At 45.1% G+C, this 21,142-nt stretch overlaps 1 protein-coding gene across 5 annotated transcripts in view; it reads left to right on the top strand.

Moving 5' to 3' along the window:
• The window catches only part of CPVL (carboxypeptidase vitellogenic like), a 113,800-nt gene that overhangs the window by 35,761 nt on the left and 56,897 nt on the right, over positions 1–21,142 (top strand). For 4 of the 5 annotated variants that reach the window (XM_056519883.1, XM_056519882.1, XM_056519886.1 and 1 more), the window contains exons 2-4: positions 7,279–7,459; positions 9,315–9,433; positions 14,493–14,607. In XM_056519883.1, coding sequence (XP_056375858.1) covers positions 7,288–7,459; positions 9,315–9,433; positions 14,493–14,607 — 406 coding nt within the window. In that variant the 5' untranslated portion in view covers positions 7,279–7,287. Of the gene's footprint in view, positions 1–4,893; positions 4,961–7,278; positions 7,460–9,314; positions 9,434–14,492; positions 14,608–21,142 lie in introns of those variants that run through there. The other variant, XM_056519885.1, reaches the window with a different exon arrangement.

Raw genomic sequence — 21,142 nt, 5'->3', positions numbered from 1 at the left:
CAACCCTAATGTGGGGGGGGGGGGGGAGAGAGAACTGTACTGCCAACCCTAATGTGGGGGGAACTGTACTGCCAACCCTAATGGGGGGGGGGGGGAGAGAGAACTGTACTGCCAACCCTAATGTGGGGGGGGGGGGGGGAGAGAACTGTACTGCCAACCCTAATGTGGGGGGGAACTGTACTGCCAACCCTAATGTGGGGGGGGGGAGAGAACTGTACTGCCAACCCTAATGTGGGGGGGGGGGGAGAGAACTGTACTGCCAACCCTAATGTGGGGGGGGGGGGAGAACTGTACTGCCAACCCTAATGTGGGGGGGGGGAGAGAACTGTACTGCCAACCCTAATGTGGGGGGGGGGGGGGGGAGAGAACTGTACTGCCAACCCTAATGTGGGGGGGGGGGGGGGCGAGAGAACTGTACTGCCAACCCTAATGTGGGGGGGGGGGGAGAGAACTGTACTGGCAACCCTAATGTGGGGGGGGGGGGGTGTAACTGTCCTACCAACCCTAATGTGGGGGGGGGGGGGGAACTGTATTGCCAACCCTAATGTGGGGGGGGGGAACTGTATTGCCAACCCTAATGTGGGGGGGGGGGGAACTGTATTGCCAACCCTAATGTGGGGGGGGGGGGAACTGTACTGCCAACCCTAATGTGGGGGGGGGGGGGAACTGTACTGCCAACCCTAATGTGGGGCGGGAAACTGTACTGCCAACCCTAATGTGGGGGGGGGAGAACTGTACTGCCAACCCTAATGTGGGGGGGGGGGGGGAGAACTGTACTGCCAACCCTAATGTGGGGGGGGGGGGAACTGTACTGCCAACCCTAATGTGGGGGGGAGAGAACTGTACTGCCAACCCTAATGTGGGGGGGGGGGGAACTGTACTGCCAACCCTAATGGGGGGGGGGGGAACTGTACTGCCAACCCTAATGTGGGGGGCGGGGGGGGGGAACTGTACTGCCAACCCTAATGTGCGGGGGGGAGAGCTGTACTGCCAACCCTAATGTGGGGGGGGGGGGGGGAGAACTGTACTGCCAACCCTAATGTGGGGGGGGGAAAGAACTGTACTGCCAACTCTAATGTGGGGGGGGGGGGAGAGAGAACTGTACTGCCAACCCTAATGTGGGGGGGGGACTGTACTGCCAACCCTAATGTGGGGGGGGGGGGGGAGAACTGTACTGCCAACCCTAATGTGGGGGGGGAGAACTGTACTGCCAACCCTAATGGGGGGGGGGGGGGGGGGGAGAGAGAACTGTACTGCCAACCCTAATGTGGGGGGGGGGGGGAGAGAGAACTGTACTGCCAACCCTAATGTGGGGGGAACTGTACTGCCAACCCTAATGGTAGGGGGGGGGGGAGAGAGAGAACTGTACTGCCAACCCTAATGTGGGGGGAACTGTACTGCCAACCCTAATGTGGGGGGGGGGGGGAGAGAACTGTACTGCCAACCCTAATGTGGGGGGGAACTGTACTGCCAACCCTAATGTGGGGGGGGGAGAGAACTGTACTGCCAACCCTAATGTGGGGGGGGGGAGAGAACTGTACTGCCAACCCTAATGTGGGGGGGGGGGGGGGAGAACTGTACTGCCAACCCTAATGTGGGGGGGGGGGGGGGAGAGAACTGTACTGCCAACCCTAATGTGGGGGGGGGGGGGGAGAGAACTGTACTGCCAACCCTAATGTGGGGGGGGGGGGGGGAGAGAACTGTACTGCCAACCCTAATGTGGGGGGGGGGGGAGAGAACTGTACTGCCAACCCTAATGTGGGGGGGGGGGGGAGAGAACTGTACTGCCAACCTTAATGTGGGGGGGGGGGAGAGAACTGTACTGCCAACCCTAATGTGGGGGGGGGGGGGAGAGAACTGTACTGCCAACCCTAATGTGGGGGGGGGGGGGGGAGAGAACTGTACTGCCAACCCTAATGTGGGGGGGGGGGGAGAGAACTGTACTGGCAACCCTAATGTGGGGGGGGGGGGGGGTGTAACTGTCCTACCAACCCTAATGTGGGGGGGGGGGGGTGTAACTGTCCTACCAACCCTAATGTGGGGGGGGGGAGAACTGTACTGCCAACCCTAATGTGGGGGGGGGGGGAGAACTGTACTGCCAACCCTAATGTGGAGGGGGGGGGGGGACTGTACTGCCAACCCTAATGTGGGGGGGGGAGAGAACTGTACTGCCAACCCTAATGTGGGGGGGGGAGAGAACTGTACTGCCAACCCTAATGTGGGGGGGAAACTGTACTGCCAACCCTAATGTGGGGGGGGGGGAACTGTCCTACCAACCCTAATGTGGGGGGGGGGGGGAACTGTACTGCCAACCCTAATGTGGGGGGGGGACTGTACTGACAACCCTAATGTGGGGGGGGGGGGGGGGGGGAGGGAACTGTACTGCCAACCCTAATGTGGGGGGGGGGGGGGAGGGAACTGTACTGCCAACCCTAATGTGGGGGGGGGGGGGAACTGTACTGCCAACCCTAATGTGGGGGGCGGGGGGGGGGGGAACTGTACTGCCAACCCTAATGTGGGGGGCGGGGGGGGGGGAACTGTACTGCCAACCCTAATGTGGCGGGGGGGGGGGGAGAGCTGTACTGCCAACCCTAATGTGGGGGGGGGGGGGGGAGAACTGTACTGCCAACCCTAATGTGGGGGGGGGGGGGGGGAAAGAACTTTACTGCCAACTCTAATGTGGGGGGGGGGGGGGGGGGGGAGAGAGAGAACTGTACTGCCAACCCTAATGTGGGGGGGGGGGGAGAGAACTGTACTGCCAACCCTAATGTGGGGGGGGGGGGGAGAGAACTGTACTGCCAACCCTAATGTGGGGGGGGGGGGGGGGGAGAGAACTGTACTGCCAACCCTAATGTGGGGGGGGGGGGGGAGAGAACTGTACTGCCAACCCTAATGTGGGGGGAAACTGTACTGCCAACCCTAATGTGGGGGGGAAACTGTACTGCCAACCCTAATGTGGGAGGAGGGGGGGGGGAATCTGTGCTGCGTACTTAAAGGGGTAGTCCACTAATAAGATATATAAGTGTGCATAGGAATTTGTTCATGTTTTGTTATCTATAGTCCGGCCCTCCAACGGTCTGAGGGACCGTGAACTGGCCCCCGTTTAAAAAGTTTGAGGACCCCTGCTATAGATAGTCCCCTATGGGGGACATGAAAAGTGTATAAAAAAAAAGTGAAGAATTCCCCTCCCCCAATAAAAATGAAAATTGTCAGTTTTTCCCATTTTACCTCCAAAAAGCGTAATTTTTTTTTGAATAAACATATTTGGTATCGCCGTGTATGTAATTGTCCGAACTATCAAAATATAATGTTAATGATCCCGTACAGTGCATGGCGTAAACGTAAAAATTAAGTCCAAAAATGCTGCTTTTTTTGTCACATTTTATAAAAAAAAAAATTAATAAAAAATTATCTAAAAGTTTTATATATGCAAATGTGGTATCTAAAAAAAAGTACAGATGACGGCGCAAAAAATGAGCCCTCATACCGCCCTATGTACGGAAAAATGAAAAAGTTATAGGTGATCAAAATAGGGCGATTTTAGATTACTGATTTTGTACAGAGTTTTAGATACTTTTATATTTTTGTACCGCTTAAAAAAAAAAAAAAAATCTAACTATGGGTATCATTTTAATCGTATTGACCCACAGAATAGAGAACACATTTTTTCCATAAATTGTACAGTGTGAAAACTAACCCCTCCAAAATGTGCAAAAGTTTGGTTTTCATTAAAATTTCCTCCCTAAAATTTTTTGGGGGGGTTCACCGTACATTTTATGGTAAAATGAGACATTTCATTACAAAGTACAATTGGTCACGCAAAAAAAAAGCCCTTATATGGGTCTGTACATTGAAATATAAAGGAGTTATGGATTTTAGAAGGCGAGGAGGAAAAAACGAAAACGCAAAAATAAAATTGGCCTGGTCCTTTAAGGTGAAAATGGGCTTGGTCATTAAGGGGTTAAAGAATAGTAAGACTTAGCTAGCATGCTAAGTTGCAATAGATGTCTCCTGATGTGTTAGTAAGTACATGCTGACTACATTTCATTAGATATGAAGGAACTGTAGTAATAGGACTGGCTTGATGTGTAGCCAGAGCTGAGTTTATGCAACTTTACCACATACTTTTTCAGTTCCTCACCATTTCCAAGGTTTCATTTTCTGTATGATTAAACTCATTTATGTTAAAATTTAAAGGCTAACCTCTACACTGACTTGTCATGTTCACATGAACATTTTGCTACAATGTGTCATTCTAGGCTACACTTTGGGAAAACCCTTACACTTACGCAGCAGATTCCACATAAATTCCTTCCAGTTACGCAAAATTTATTATATACACTTGTCGCTTCATACATTTGCAGAAATTAGAGAAAGCCCCTGAAAAGTGCAAAAGACGTGCGAAGCTCGCATCCATTTATACGCCAGCTGGTACGCTTGCGCAAAAATAATTTTTTATTGTGATATAGTCCGGACAGCAACGAGGGCATCTGCAAGTGCAAAGCATGAGAAATGATGAAGTCAGGGCAAACATGAGAAATGATGAAGTCAGGGCAAACATGAGAAATGATGAAGTCAGGGCAAACATGAGAAATGATGAAGTCAGGGCAAACATGAAAATAGGGGGGGGGGGGGGGGCGGGGAAATGGCGCACCCAGTGCATGAAATTTTGCCGCCACACGTCAGGTGATAAATCCGCCCTTTATACGTTTTCCTCTGCGTTTACCACAGGCTGCATTTATTCTTCCATTCTGTCAGATTTCTAGCTGACAGACATTCCTGACTATTGCAGAACTTGCTTACATGTGCAGTCCTGGTCCTGTGGTTAATGTGTACTAATATATAACTATTACAACACTTTGGTTGGTCTTCGGCTTTTCGAGCGGAGCTTTTTGTTAATGCAGAAGAACAAGTGGATTCCTGCACAGCTGACCGGCGAGCTGAACCTGTGCCGTGGTTGGTGAGGATTCCTTTATTCCCTGACAGTGCTTTGGTACCAGGCTGGGTAGATCTTTTTATGGTTATGTTTAACTTGTGGAAGGGACAACTGTCTGTCATAGGTTTATACTGTCTTCAGACATTGGATTTGGTGGGATTGTATGAAGCATTCCACTAAACATGTGCCCCAAAAATGAGTGCAAAACTGCTTTATCAAACTTATCAAGGCTTTATTTTTTAAAAAGGCCTCGAAAAATGAAAGCTGGAATCTGATTGGTTGGTATCAGCAGCCACTCCAGGTTCCTCTGCATAAGGTTTCCTAAATGTCCCCCACGCAGGGGCCTATTAAATACCACTTGATAATATAGGTTCTATAGACTTCAGGAGCTATGCGGAAGGATTGCTTAATCTGTACTATATCATTAGACATTATATACTCTATACAACTGCATACATCTCATATATATGCGTAAACACATTTTTAGGGGGATTTTCTCAACCAGAAACTATTTATCCTGTTCACCATGAAACTTCACAGTCTGTGAATAGAGCAGCTCCAAGATGGGTGAGAAATAAATGCTTTACACCTTTGAAACCCCCAGGAAGCGACATATGTTGATAACGTATGGAAAAAAGAAATCCAACTTGCTGAACATGAGGTTTTGCATATTTTTTTTTTTGGTTGTTTTTTTAACACGTATGGAGGTGTAAGTTTTCAGCACTGTAGTGTAATAGTAGGGAAATATTGTTCATTGTCCTCATTGAGATATATATATATATATATATATATATATATATATATATATATATATATATATGCAGGGCAGTGCACGGAGTGAGGACATGCAGGGCAGTGCACGGAGTGAGGACATGCAGGGCAGTGCACGGAGTGAGGACATGCAGGGCAGTGCACGGAGTGAGGACATGCAGGGCAGTGCACGGAGTGAGGACATGCAGGGCAGTGCACGGAGTGAGGACGAGCAGGGCAGTGCACGGAGTGAGGACGAGCAGGGCTCTGCGGAGTGAGGACGAGCAGGGCTCTGCGGAGTGAGGACGAGCAGGGCTCTGCGGAGTGAGGACGAGCAGGGCTCTGCGACATGCCCCTGGCTCACACATCAGGATGATTGACAAACAGCTGCATTGGCAGCATTTTTCACCCAAAAATATACAACTTTTTTAACCAATGTACATTACAAATATACATGTATAATAATATATGGTATTACCTGCATTATAGTAAACGTTATGGCAAACGATAGGAACACTTTTAGTTGTATTGATCCACAGAATAAAGAAAACATGTAATTTTTTGTTACTATTTGGTGACTCACTTTTATGCCAAAATTGGTGCATTTTTGGCACACAGCACCAAATTTTGTCCCATTCCCTTTTCATTAAAACTGTGTCTGCTTTCTGGTAAGCTTTGCCTTCTTGTTGAGTGAAACAGAGAAGTTTTATAGAGTTGAAAAATGTGGTACGACTCGTGTAAGAAAATGTTTTTGTTTTTTTGTCGCATTATTTATAACCTCTTTATTTGAAAATATTATGCCTTCCAGTACTTATCAGCTGCTGTATGCTCGTGACCACAGTGCTCTCTGCTGCCACCTCTGTCCGTGTCAGGAACTGTCAAGAGTAGAAGCAAATCCCAGTAGCAAACCTCTAGTTCCTGATGTGGACAGAGGTGGCAGCAGAAAGCACTGTGGTCACGAGCATACAGCATCTGAGAAGTGCTCAGTGGTCAGACTGGAAAGAACTACACAACTTCCTCTGGACAATACAGCAGCTAAGTACTGGAAGGATTAAGATTTTTAAATAGAAGTAATTTACAAATCTGTATAACTTTTTGGCACCAGTTGGTTTGAAAAAAAAAAAATTCTCATCGGAGTACCCCTTTAAGTCACTAGGAGGCAAACATCTATCTGAAAATGTAGAAACTTTTATTTTTATCAAATTTAGAAACCTGCCACCAAGAATTCTTTAAAATGTGTTTGACATGTAAAAAACAAAATGCCTAAAAAAAATAAAAAATATATGTCCTCTATCCACAGGATAAGTGTCAAATCGATGGGGTTCCGACTGCTGGAACCCCCTGCAGTCTCCTGCCTGGTGCCCCGACTCTCCGCATGAATGAATGTTGTCATGGCACAAAGCTGTATCTCACCCGCACCCCCTATGTATCTCTATGGGAGAGCCGGATATACAGCGTTTGGGTCGACACGTTTGGTTCATCCAGAGAGTTGGAATGCTGGGCAGGAGATCATGGGGGATGGGGAATTGTATTCCTCTTCATCTAGAGGAAATTAAAAATAATAATTCTATTAAATCTTTGTCTTGCTACAGGTAAAGAAAATGGACGGTCTCAAAATTTTAACACTTTTGATAGTTGCTATTGTGGAACTAGGATATGCAAGTTCTTTAAGACACCTGTTTAAAGGGATAAAGGTTCCTCCAACAACTAAAGGGGATCCTGGAAAACCTCTATTTCTCACACCTTACCTTGAAAGTGGAAAGATCGATGAAGGTAAAAATAAAGTTTGTGAATTAGCGATGCATGGTCACCTTGTTTAGTTCTAATTTCCCTTCTCCAGTTAATAGTATTTTAAGGTTCCAGTGTCCAGCAGCTTATTTACTGCACTGGTCCAACCAGGATAGAACAATGACTTTATGACTTGGCTTTGTTGTTCTGCTCCTGCAGTCTCCATCTGGTGACTCTCTGTGTTGTGGTTCACACACAACATGTGGAATTACAGGTTCAAGAAAACTAATAATAATAATAATAATAATAATAATAATAATAATAATAATAATAATAATAATAATAATAATAATAATAATAATAATAATAATAATAATAATAATAATAATAATTATAATTATAATAATAATAATAATAATAATAATAATAATAATAATAATAATTATTATAATAATTAATAATAATTAAAGTTGGCAATAGCATTTATTAGTAGTCACAAATACGATTAGAAATGAATATCAACTGACCATAACAGTCTATTCATTGAAGACCAGCCTAGGAGTTCCAGGTATAAATAACCATTGTTAAAAGGGTTTTCCCAAGGTTAAAATATTTCCCTTATTCAAATGATAGGTGATTACTAGCTTATCACTGAGGGTCTGACTTCTGGGACCCCCCACGTCATTAAAATAGAGGTCAGTTGTGCCCCAACTGAATGGAGGAGAAGAGTGCATGCTTGGTCACAGCAATGTTCATTTCCATAGAGAATGAAAAGCTAAGTGGTAAATGCTATGTTCAAAAGTCCCAGAGACAGTGAATGGGGCAGTTGCCTAGCATGTGTGCTGCTGCTTCCTTGACTTGGGAGGATAATTGACCTGTCTTCTTCTCATCCGTGGGGGTCCCAGTGGTTGGACCACCACTGATTAGCTAGTTATCCCTATCCTGTGAAAAGAAGGATAACTTGTAGCTGGTATATGTCAGCTTGATATCATGCTCGGAGATGGGGAGATAACTGGTAGGGAGGGAGGAGGCATGCATGCTGCAGCTCAGCCTGGCTTCTACTACTCTTCAGCTTAATGGCAAACCTAATTTTATAACATTGCAAACAGCCATCAGCTGTCAGCAGCTCTGAGAATAAAGAGTTGACATTCCCTTTAATCTTTTTAAATAAAGATCCTGTACATCCATATTTTACTGGGCATATTTTACCAACAATGGCTGGTGTTGTTTCCCCCCCAAGGAATCTGCTGCTGCTATGTTTTGTGTGTAAGACATAGCAGATTGTACTGGTGTCTGTACCGTTCACACTGCCGATTGGACACTTTTCACAATGGACTCTGCCAGGTTCCAATGCATCCCATTGACTTGTATATGGTCCGTCAGGAGTTGAGCGGAGAAACCAAAAAACACATGCAGTATTTTTTTCTCCACTCAACTCCAGTCCTTTAAACCGGTGAAGCGACGGAGAACCCTTTAGCCAGCGACAGCGGGAACTTAGTCATAGGTGGGTGCAGCAATCACAGGTAAATTGCCAATGTAAGTGTTGTCTGTGTATTTTGGAGAGAAGTGCCAAAAAATAAGAAATGATTAGAAACACAAATAGAATCATCACCTGAACATCAAATGGGTGCTACCAATGTTTTCACTCCTCATTAACAACACAATGGACAGAAGGCAAGAAAAAAACACATCATGAGGCGCACACCAAAACTATCAATGTAAATACTGCTTTGTTACAAATATAAATAGAGGATATTGCACAAAGACACAGAAAAAAAACTATTAAAACACTGCTGTAATCCTATAATCCTATATGCCCCCCCATACCTTCCTCAATGGTAAGGTAGCCTGACCTTGTAAGGCCTTATTCACATTTATGTATTTATTGTTTTTATTTTAGCACGTGAACTAAGCCTCGTAGGAAAACTGCCAGGATCAAATGTCAAGAGTTATTCGGGATACCTCACTGTGAACAAAACCTACGACTCCAATCTCTTCTTCTGGTTCTTCCCTGCACAGGTATAAACACAGACTACTTTATAGATAACAATATCAGCGTTTCTTCCCCCATTCAGTCTGATACATCTAAAAGTTTTGTTGCCTATAAAGCACAGGCTGCAGAACATTGTAAAACGCTATAGCTTGTGCTGCTGCGACATTTGCATCAGGAGAAAACTTTTTTTTTTTTGTGGAATTGTAGACTAATATTTTCAGGAACTGAATTATTCAACATATTTCAATATGTAGTATAATACTTTACTCTGGACAGAATTATTGGAAAACAGTCAAAGGGGTTATCCAGAATTTTTTTTTATATATATACCCATCTCCCCTCTCCCCTCTCCCCTCTCCCCTCTCCTCTATTCTATCCTATCCTCTATATCATCCACTGGCTCCATAAACAGATTTGTAAATTAATTCTATTAAACAATCTTAATCTTTTCAGTACTTATGACCTGCTGAAGTTAAGGTTGTTCTTTTCTGTCTAAGTGTTCTCTGATGACACCTGTCTCGGGAACTGTCCAGAGTAGAAGCAAATCCCCATAGCAAACCTCTTCTACTCTGTGCTGTTCCTGAGACAAGCAGAGATGTCAGCAGAGAGCACTGTTGCTGTACAGAGAAGAACAACTTCACTTCAGCAGCTGATAATTGGAAGGATTACATTTTTTTTTTTTATAGAAGTAATTTACAAATCTGTTTAACTTTCTGGAGCCAGTTGAGAGATATATATATATATATATATATCAGCTCATTACACAACCTTTTCAGGTAGTGTTCCCTGGTATCAGCTTAGCTCCTGTTAAGGAATATAAAAAGCTGAACGGGATATATGCCAAGCCAGACTACTCCCCAAAAGGGAAGTTTCGACCCATCTGCAGACAGCTGTTTCGGGGTTTTTGTCCCTCGTCAGTACAGAGCAGGGTGATCTGGCTTGGCTGTGGTGAGAGGCCTGAGGCTTTAAAAGGGGTCAGTACTTTCCTCAGGGAGAGGACACCTCTTCAGGTGTAACGGAGATTCAGGTTAGGCCATTTAGCACTCCGCAGGCATTCTGGGTAGGGGAATATGCAAAGCAGCTCATTACACAACCTTTTCAGGTAGTGTTCCCTGGTATCAGCTTAGCTCCTGTTAAGGAATATAAAAAGCTGAACGGGATATATGCCAAGCCAGACTACTCCCCAAAAGGGAAGTTTCGACCCATCTGCAGACAGCTGTTTCGGGGTTTTTGCCCCTCGTCAGTACAGAGCAGGGTGATCTGGCTTGGCTGTGGTGAGAGGCCTGAGGCCCTTTATGTAATATCTACTGTGTCCTTAGAGGATAAAGTTTGTTTACTGACACTTCGTGCTTTTAGAACTTTGCATGAATGTACATTTTTTTGTTTGTTATTTTAAGAATAGGGCAGCAGATGGCGCTGTTACACTTTTTTAAGAAGTCATGAAATTCAGATACTATAAGTATTGTAGTTTTCTTTGTGGGTTTTAATTCCCTACAAGTATTTTTCCACGGTATTCACAAGGTTTCGCTACATTTTGCACTTTTCCCTACATTTTGCTTTTCTTTCTTTTTTTTTTTTTTTTTTTTTACATTTATTTATTTATTTTATATATACACATTGAAAAGCTGGAGGAGAATTCTCCTCCAGCCTTTCACACATGCTCTGTGGGGTTTTCCAGAGTTTAAATCCACCACATGTTCTGTGGAAACCTTAGTAAATATGTTGGGTTTTTGTGAAAAGTCAGGGATACGACCCCTTTTCCCGATGGCAACACCAAATTTGTTGGTGTTTTCTTTTTCATTTTTTTTTTTATTTATTTTATTCTGGTGCAAATCCTGGTGCACAACCAGACAAGACATGTCGGGTTTACAATAGTAAATCGGGGCCATTGCCTTGTTTTTTATATTTCTAAAACTTATTTATTTTAATTTTTTTTCAATTGTGATAAATTAGGCTTGTTTCACACTAGCAAATTACCGTATTTATCGGGGTATACCACGCACTGGCCTATAACACGCACCCTCATTTTACCAAGGATATTTGGGTAAAAAAAGTTTTTTACCCAAATATCCTTGGTAAAATGAGGGTGCGTGTGTGCGCGTGTATACCCCCAGGAAAGGCAGGGGGAGAGAGGCCGTCGCTGCCCGCTTCTCTCCCCCTGCCTCTCCTGGGGTCTAGAGCGCTGCTGTCGGCCCTTTTCACCCCCTGGTTATCGGCGCCGCTGCCCGTTCTGTCCCCCTGACTATCGGTGCCGGCGCCGACAGCCAGGGGGAGAGAAGGGGCAGCGGCACCCATTGCCGGCGCCGCTGCCCCGTTGCCTCCTCCCATCCCCGGTGGCATAATTACCTGAGTCGGGTCCGCGCTGCTCCAGGCCTCCGTCGTACGTCCCCAGCGTCGTTGCTATGCGCTGAACGGCGCGGCGCATGACGTCAGAGCGCCGCGCCGTGCATAGCAACGACGCTGGGGACGCACGACGGAGGCCTGGAGCAGCGCGGACCCGACTCAGGTAATTATGCCACCGGGGATGGGGGGAGGCAACGGGGCAGCGGCGCCGGCAATGGGTGCCGCTGCCCCTTCTCTCCCCCTGGCTGTCGGCACCGCTTCTCTCTCCCTGGCTATCGGCGCCGACAGCAGCGCTCTAGACCCCAGGAAAGGCAGGGGGAGAGAAGCGGGCAGCGACGGCCTCTCTCCCCCTGCCTTTCCTGGGGGTGTATCGGCGTATAACACGCACACAGACTTTAGGCTAAAAATTTTAGCCTAAAAAGTGCGTGTTATACGCCGATAAATACGGTACTACGTATAGCAAGTTCCATCGCTAGTTCCGTCCTAAAATCAGCTGTCACCGTCAGTAACCAAATCCTATACGTCCGTTGGAAAATCCCATTATAGTCTATGGGATTTTTCTAATATCTGTTTTAATCCATTATAGTCCGTTATTGATAACGGACGTTATTTTGGGACGGAAGATGGTACGGAAGAAAATAGTTCATGAACCATTTTCTTCCATACTATCTTCAGTCACAAAATAACGTCTGTTATCAATAACTGACTATAATGGATTAAAACGGATATTAGAAAAATCCCATAGACTATGATGGGATTTTCTAATGGACGTATAGGATTTGATTACTGCCGGTGACAGCTGATTTTAGGACAGAACTAGTGACGGAACTTGCTAAACTGAGTCATTTGCTAGTGTGAAAGAAGCCTTAGGTTTTAAAGGTTCATACCAGAAAGCATGTATTAGTTATACCAGCATTAACTAGTTAGGCCAGTGTACTTGCTGCAGATTTGTCACATGAAATTTCAATGCAGAAAATCGACAGTATTTACAGTAGCGATGAAATGGTTGGAATGTGAAAAATTCACATTTCCTGCTTCAGATTTTCCTCATTGGCCCCAATAGGGAAGTCAAAATGTGCAATAATGCACAGCTGTGGAAACGTTGCAGATATGCACCAATATCGGCATGTGTGTGTGTTTAAATATAGGGGGAGATTTATCAAATCCTGTCCAGAGGAAAGTCGCTAAATTGCCCATAGCAACCAATCAGATCGCTTCTTTCATTTTACTACGGGCATAGAGGAAACAGACTGTACAGCACTCACCAGGAACTTTCGCCGGGATGGCACTTTCATTATTGCATATAGAACGGAGTTACAGCAGCATGCTCGGAGGAAGAAGAACCGGTTCTATATGCAATAAAGAAAGTGTCAAATCCACCAGTGCGGATCTATATTGGCAGATTTTACAGCTTCAAATCCACAACTGTTTTTACAAAATTTGACTTGACTGATACTGTAATCCAGTGTGAAAATCCCATAGCAAATTTGCTGAGTGTGCATTTCACCTTAAAGCTGAACATCTTTTCATCTTTTTCACAGAGAACTTTTTAATTTTGTAAGTTTTGGGGTGAATATCGGCTGTACATGCAATAGAGATTTGTGGTCGACGAGTGATGGCTGCAAAGAGCCGCACAAACGATCTAGTGTAATCTGTGCAGCCCCTTCCACACAATGCTTGAGCCTTGTAATAGGCAGTGTAAATGATGAGCGCTGATCTGAGACCAGCTCTTATTTACACCGATCTGTGTTATAGGGCCCTTATAAAACACCTAGGGGGAGATTTATCAAAACCTGTCCAGAGGAAAAGGTGCCCATAGCAACCAGTCAGCTCGCTTCTTTCATTTTTTAACAAGGCCTCTGCAAAATGAAAGAAGCAATCGGGTTGGTTGCTATGGGCAACTGGGCAACTTTTCCTACTTTTGCTCATGGGCTGTAGCTGGTATTGCAGTTCAGTCCCATTCAGATATAGAAAACATAACAGAGAAAGTACCAGACATGCCGTAGCAATATGCCATATTAAAGGGGTATTCCGGGCAAAAACATTTTATCCCCTATCCAAAAAGGATAGGGGAGAAGATGTCTGATCGCGGGGGGCCCGCTGCTGAGAACTCACCCCCCCCTCCGATCTCCCTGCAGCACCCACATTCTCCCTGCAGCACCCCCTCCATTCATGTCTATGGGAGGGGGCGTGACGGCCGTCACGCCCCCTCCCATAGACATGAATGGAAGGGACGTGGCGTGACGTCACGTCCCGGAAGCCTGGAGGTTTCAGAAACTGGAGATTCAGCACCCGCTGAGAATGCGGGTGCTACAGGGAGATCGCGGGGGGTCTCGGCAGCGGGCCCCCCGCGATCAGACATCTTATCCCCTATCCTTTGGATAGGGGATACAATATTTTTCCCGGAATACCCCTTTAAGTTCTGCAGAGTCATTTATTTACCTTGCATAAATGAGTGTTGTCATTCCTAATTTCTGTTTGGGTAAATATTTGCATTGCCCATGAAGTAACAATTCTGGAATATCTTTTCGTAAAATTCTGCATTGTGCCGCTTCTCTGTTAGATCTTCTGGATATTTATAAATGAAGTGACAAGGGTCAAAGGGCGTTTCAGCGCAGATTGGGCACTGTCACACGGTGGAGCAGCACCCTTTTCACTATGCTTGCTGGTTATTGTGTTTTGATGTTTTTTTGATTGTTTTCCCCTTTTTTTTTTTTTTTTTTTTTTTTTTACCACCTAAAGCTGAATCCAGAGACTGCCCCAGTTTTACTGTGGCTGCAGGGAGGACCAGGAGGTACATCCATGTTCGGCCTCTTTGTGGAGCACGGACCTTACATCGTGAAAAAGAACCTGACGTGTAAGCAGTTCCCTTTTTTATGTTTGTTTTACTGCATAAAAAATTTGTAATTTGGGTTTGCATGAAAAAGGATCAGTAAGAATGTTAGAAGGAATAGGTTTGTAGTCAGTAAGCAGGAAGGCACACAGTTCTGCTTTTAGGAGCTGTACACACATCTGTGAAAGATTTTTTTTTAATTTTATGTAGATAGAGCAACAAGGGGAATAGGGTTTAAAAAGTTAGCATGAGGACATTGCATTTTATTAATTTGCATCTAAATTTGCAGAGAGACGCATATCAAAAGTTATGATCTGTCGGGGACTGTGCCGAGACCCGTACCGATTGTTATAGGAAACAAGTTGAAGCACACGGATGCGTGCTTCACTCCCTTGCTTTCTTTTAAATTCCGTCCAGTTTTACTAGATGGGCTCCATAGACTTTAATAGATGAAGATTACAGCAAGCCAGGTAGTATAGCATACAGTCATATGCTTCTCTTTGTTTGTTCTAATGATCGGCATGGGGTCTTAGAGACACATCAAAACTTTTATTTGCTTGGGGTGCTATGTCAATATGTGAAAAGTTGTTTTTCTTTTAACTGACAAGGACACTTTTAATAGCCATTCAGTTTAAAAAATACCATTTTCCTTTTTTCTTATAATTTTTTTTTTGTGTGTGTGGGGGGGGGGGGTCTGTGGGCAGTTTTTTATGGAATTCTAAAACATAATGTGAACAAAGCCTTAGAAAAACATTTGTATGGATCCTGTTTGTTGAAGTCTGTTAGATCAAAGGTAGCCATACACATAGGAAAGCTGTCAGTCAAACTCCTGATCCCTCTCCTGATCCCACCTAAAAGCGGAGCGCTTCAGGCATTCACTCTCTTGTCCGCAGCTTACAACAAAATGATGAAGCCATGTTCCCACAATGGAACTTCCATGTGGAATTTCCACATGTACATTCCGCATTGCTTTCAATGGGATTCTGCTTCACTGTTCAAGCGGCGCATTTCCAAGTGGTCGGGGGAATGTCCGCACAGAATGTTTCCATTGGGACATTCACCTGTGTGAACATAGCCTTAGGCACTTTTAATTGAACATGATGATCCTTCTCTCCTCTCTTTATTTTTCTGGGGACATTTGGGATGTCCTCATACACATCAGATGGTTGGCTATTCCTGCCAAAAACAGCAGGTTCAGCTGACAAATGTCCATGTATATGGGGACCTTATCTCGTGTGTACTTGTTGGGGAGTGCAAATATTGAACAACTGTTGCATTATATTTATGATTTAAAGCACAACTGTCACAAATTTTTCACCCCCAGACTACTACCAATATAGTACTGATGTCATAAATCGAAATACAACCATACCTTTGGCTGCCCTTGTTCATCTTTTTTCATGTTTAAAATCTTAATTTTCTGTGGTCACCCACAGTCAGATAGGCGTGGCTTGGGGTTTGCCATGCCTATCCTGTCATCACTGGAATCGCTGTGCAATAAGACACCTCGGTACGCAGTGCATGCGCCCCACTGGCTCTGACGTGCGCCTGTGAATTCAGAGCTCCCTCCCTCCCTTAGTGCTCTGTTCGCAGTATGACACCTCCGTGCGCATGTGCAGTGTTAGAGGCAGAGAGCTCGCTTGCACCCTGCCTCTGTAAATTCACACGCGCACATGTCAGAGCCACCAGGGGCATATGCGCTGTTCACCTCTGTCTTATTACACAGCGGTCCCATCACTGACAGAAAGGATGGGCGTGGCAGCGGCGGGGCTTTGTGAACCCCCAAGCCACGCCTATCCCACTGTGGGTAACTGCAGAAAAGAAAGATTTTAAACATGAAAAAAAGAGGAAATGAAATCACAGGGGGGTACACACTTAAAATATAACTTTTAATCAGACACGTGCTAAAAGCATAGGCCCCACAACAAAATTAAGCCAGTATGGTAATTGGATACCAGATCTGTATTGTGCAATACAGACCGCATGAGACAGGGTGCGTCTGTATTGAGGGATAGGGTCGGGGAGAGCAGCGTCAAAAATGGACAATCGCCCTAAAAATCCCTGTCGGGGAGATGTGGTGTAGTCTACCTCTGCTCCCACAGGGACTGTCGGAGAACTCGCCCTAGAAAGGGGACCCCTGCCCCGATCTACCCCTTGGACTACGCCCTAGAATTCCCTAGCAGTAAAAAATTATCCCTTGTTCTGGTGCAACCGACGCGTTTCAACCACATCGGTGGGTTCTTCAGGGGTTAACCAGGCAATATACAGTACTAGGATAAATATTACCAATAATTAAACTAATTACAAAAACAGAAAATTGTAAATAGTAGGGAAAAAGCGGAACCGTGAGCGCACATGTAGCTTGAGCACCTATGCGGATTATGCAATATTGGTGCCACAACTTATGCTTCTATTAGCCTGGTGGCAATGTTGCCATCAGGTGGCTACTCACGGTTACCAATGCTGCCGCAGTGGCGGTATCCCTAGGTGCACTACCACAGTGGTGGGCAGTGCCTTCAGCCGATCGGTGTCCTGGCTTACCTGCCGCGGACACCCATGCTGTATTTATGTGTGTCTGAAGTGAAAATCACACGCGCACACTAGCCGCCGCGCGTCATTTCCGGTCATGACGTCTGACTTCCGGTGACGCGTCTCTCAGCGCTGAGCGTTGCTCGTTGCTAGGCAGTGCTCAGGATAAGAGTGCAGCGCTGTCAGCAACTAGTAGAATCAAAGTATTTAGCCGGACACAGCAGACAAGCGGACCATATATACAAGGTGCGAGGTAATAAGTCATATCGCGAATAGAATCGCAAATTAGTAACTTAAATAGAGGACCTCGGTACCTGCATATATATGTGCAGAGTGTCAGTAGGACAAACGCACAAAATGGAGGTGAACGGCTGGTTGCTACAGACGAGCGGGGGGGGGGGTTATGAAATGAGCAGATTTTTAAAAATGAGCTAAAATTTAGAATAAATAATAATGAAATCATATTGGAAGTGTGTGACTAGGGGAATAGGATGTGGCCTTAAATGGAAAAGGGGGGTGTTCAGTTGGTGAGATTACTCCAAAAAGCAGGCATAACTCAGAGCCTCATTGAGTCCACTGGGAGACTGTGTCCGTAGGGAGAATATCCACAGTCTCTTTTTTGAGGATCAACCTATCCCAGTCTCCTCCTCTGGTGGGAGGTCTGACAAGTTCTATCCCCACAAATCTCAGGTTTTGGGCGTCCCCACCATGTTGACCATTGATGTGCCGAGCTAGTGGCTTGTCGGCCAGATTAATGATGTCTCTCAAGTGCTCGCCAACTCTTCTCCTGAACTCACTGATTGTCTTGCCAACATATTCCATACCACAACTGCAGGTGGCTTTGTAAACAATACCTTTACTCCGGCAGTTGATGAAGTCACGTATGGAATAAATCTGCCCAGTATTGGTGCTAGAGAATGTTTTGGTCACTTCAATATGTTTGCAAGCAATGCATCCGCTGCAACGGAAGCATCCTTTAATCTGCCTATTCAGCCAAGTTCCTTGTGCCTGAGGTGGCACATAGTGGCTCTTCACAAGCCTGTCTCTCAGACTTCGGCCCTTTCTGAAAGAAATCTGAGGATGAGATCCCAAAACATCCTTCAGATCAGGGTCCATCCTCAGAATCTCCCAGTGTTTACTGAGAATACATCTAACATCTTGTGCTCACCCATCATAAGTAGCTACCAGTCTAATGAGATTGTCTGTCTGAGTTCATATCCCGGGGTTTGGGTACAAGCAGACTAGCTCTTTCTACCTCCCTCGTTTCTCGGTATGCTTTTTGTAGAACCCAATCCGGGTAACCTCTGGCCTGAAAGCGCTGCCTCAAATCAGCAGCTTGACTCATGAACTCAACTTGGGATGAACAGTTTCTCTTCATTCTCAAATATTGCCCTTTTGGGGATGCCTCGTTTTAATGGTACTGGGTGAAAACTACGCCATTCCAACAATGAGTTGGTCGCAGTGGCCTTGCGATACACAGTTGTCTGTAGAGTACCCCTGGCGTCCTTCTTAATAAGGACATCAAGAAAGGGTAACTCGTTGTATGCCCATAGCCCAACCTGCTCCGTAAAATGCACCAGTTGTTCACCAAAGACTAGCACCTCCTCCCTCCAGCCCAGATAGAGATTCGCATATGTGGGGGCACAAGGGCTTCCCATTGCGGTCCCTCTGAGCTGGTGGAAGGTGCGCCTGTCAAATAGAAAATAATTCTTGGTGAGGGTGAAACGGAGCAAGTCTATGACAAATTGGCTATGGGGAAAAAAAGAGGAACAAGCACAGCCAAAGGTATGGCTGTATTTAGTTTTAGGACATCAGTATTATTAGTGACAGTTGCGCTTTAAGCTTCAGGCACCCTTACTGTGGGGCAAAAAAGTATTTAGACAGCCACCAATGATGAGAGAGGCCTGTAATTTTCATCATAGGTATACCTCAACTATGAGAGACATAGTGGGAAAAAAAATCCATAAAATCGCATTGTCTGATTTTTAAAGAATTTATTTGCAAATTATGGTGGAAATAAAGTATTTGGTCACCTACAAACAAGCAAGATTTCTGGCTCTCACAGACCTGTTACTTCAAGAGTCTCCACTCCACTCGTTACCTGTATTAATGGCACCTGTTTGAACTTATCAATATAAAAGACCAAAGAGCTGTCGAAGGACACCAGAAACAAAATTGTAGACCTGCACCAGGCTGGGAAGACTGAATCTGCAATACGCAAGCAGCTTGGTGTGAAGAAATCAACTGTGGGAGCAATTATTAGAAAATGGAAGACATACAAGACCACTGATAATCTCCCTCGATCTGGGGCTCCACAATCTCGAAGATCTCACCCTGTGGTGTCAAAATGATCACAAGAACAGTGAGCAAAAATCCCAGAACCATACGGGGGGGACCTAGTGAATGACCTACAAAGGCTACCATCAGTAAGATACTACGCTTCCAGGGACTCAAATCATGCAATGCCAGACGTGTCCCCTGCTTAAGCCAGTACATGTCCAGGCCCGTCTGAAGTTTGCTAGAGAGCATTTGGATGATCTAGAAGAGTATTGGGAGAATGTCATATGGTCAGATGAAACCAAAGTAGAACTTTTGGGTAAAAACTCAACTCGTCGTGTTTGGAGGAGAGAGAATGCTGAGTTGCATCCAAAGAATACTGTAAAGCATGGGGTGGAAATATCATGCTTTGGGGCTGTTTTTCTGCTAAGGGACCAGGACGACTGATCCGGGTAAAGAAAAGAATGAATGGGGCCATGTATCGTGAGATTTTGAGTGAAAACCTCTTTTCATCAGCAAAGGCATTGAAGATGAAACGTGGCTGGGTCTTTCAGCATGACAATGACCCCAAACACACCGCCCAGGCAACGAAGGAGTCATTTTGTAAGAAGCATTTCAAGGTCCTGAAGTGGCTAGCCAGTAGAGATGAGCGAACTTACAGTAATTTGATTCGTCACAAACTGCTCGGCTCTTGCGGTCTTTAGCCTGCATAAATGAGTTCAGCTTTCAGGTGCTCCGTTGGGCTGGAAAAGGTGGATACAGTCCTAGGAGATTCTCTCCCATGACAGTATCCACCTTTTCCAGCCCACCGGAGCACCTGAAAGCTGAACTGATTTATGCAGGCTAAAGTAATCAGCTGCCGAGCCGAGAAGTTTGTGACAAATTGAATTACTGGAAGTTCGCTCATCTCTACTAGCCAGTCTCCAGATCTCAACCCCATAGAAATCCTTTGGAGGGAGTTGAAAGTCCGTGTTGCTCAGTACATCACTGCTCTAGAGGAGATCTGCATGGAGGAATGGGTCAAAATACCATCAACAGTGTGAAAACCTTGTGAAGACTTACAGAAAATGTTTGACCTCTGTCATTGCCAACAAAGGGTATATAACAAAGTATTGAGATGAACTTTTGTTATTGACCAAATACGTATTTTCCACAGTCATTTGCAAATAAATTCTTTAAAAATCACTGTGATTTCATGGATTTTTTTTTTCTCATCATGTGTCTCATAGTTGAGGTATACCTATGATGAAAATTACAGGCCTCTCTAATCTTTTTAAGTAGGAAAACTTGCACAATTGGTGGCTGACTAAATACTTTTTTGCCCCTGTATGTGATTGGGTGACAGTATCAAATATGTTAGTTTTGATGTGTTTGCCATGGCCCCGAGTATTAAGGAGGTGGGGTCCAGCTGCTTAAAGTGTACCTTCAATGTTGAGGGCACTTAAAAAAAAATTGACTGTTGTTCACCGTGCTGCACTATAGTAATTTAATATGTAAAATCAGTTTTATTTTGAATTTGGGGGCGGCATGTCCCATTTAGGAAGCTCCCATGGTGCCAGAACAGCAAAAAAAAAACAAAAAAACAAAAAAAAAAACACGGCACAATATTTGGGGAAACTACACTCCTCAAGGAGCGTAACAAGGGGTATAGTGAGCCGTAACACCCCACAGGTGTTTGACAAATTTTTTTTATTTTTTTTTTTTAACTAAAATGCTGGTGCAACTGCAAATTTTTCATTTTCACAAGGGGTAA

Source organism: Hyla sarda, chromosome 5 (assembly GCF_029499605.1).
Source record: "Hyla sarda isolate aHylSar1 chromosome 5, aHylSar1.hap1, whole genome shotgun sequence".
Classification (NCBI taxonomy): Eukaryota; Metazoa; Chordata; class Amphibia; order Anura; family Hylidae; genus Hyla; species Hyla sarda.
The sequence above is the reverse complement of the archived record's forward strand: the minus strand, read 5'-3'. Positions and strand labels throughout refer to the sequence as shown.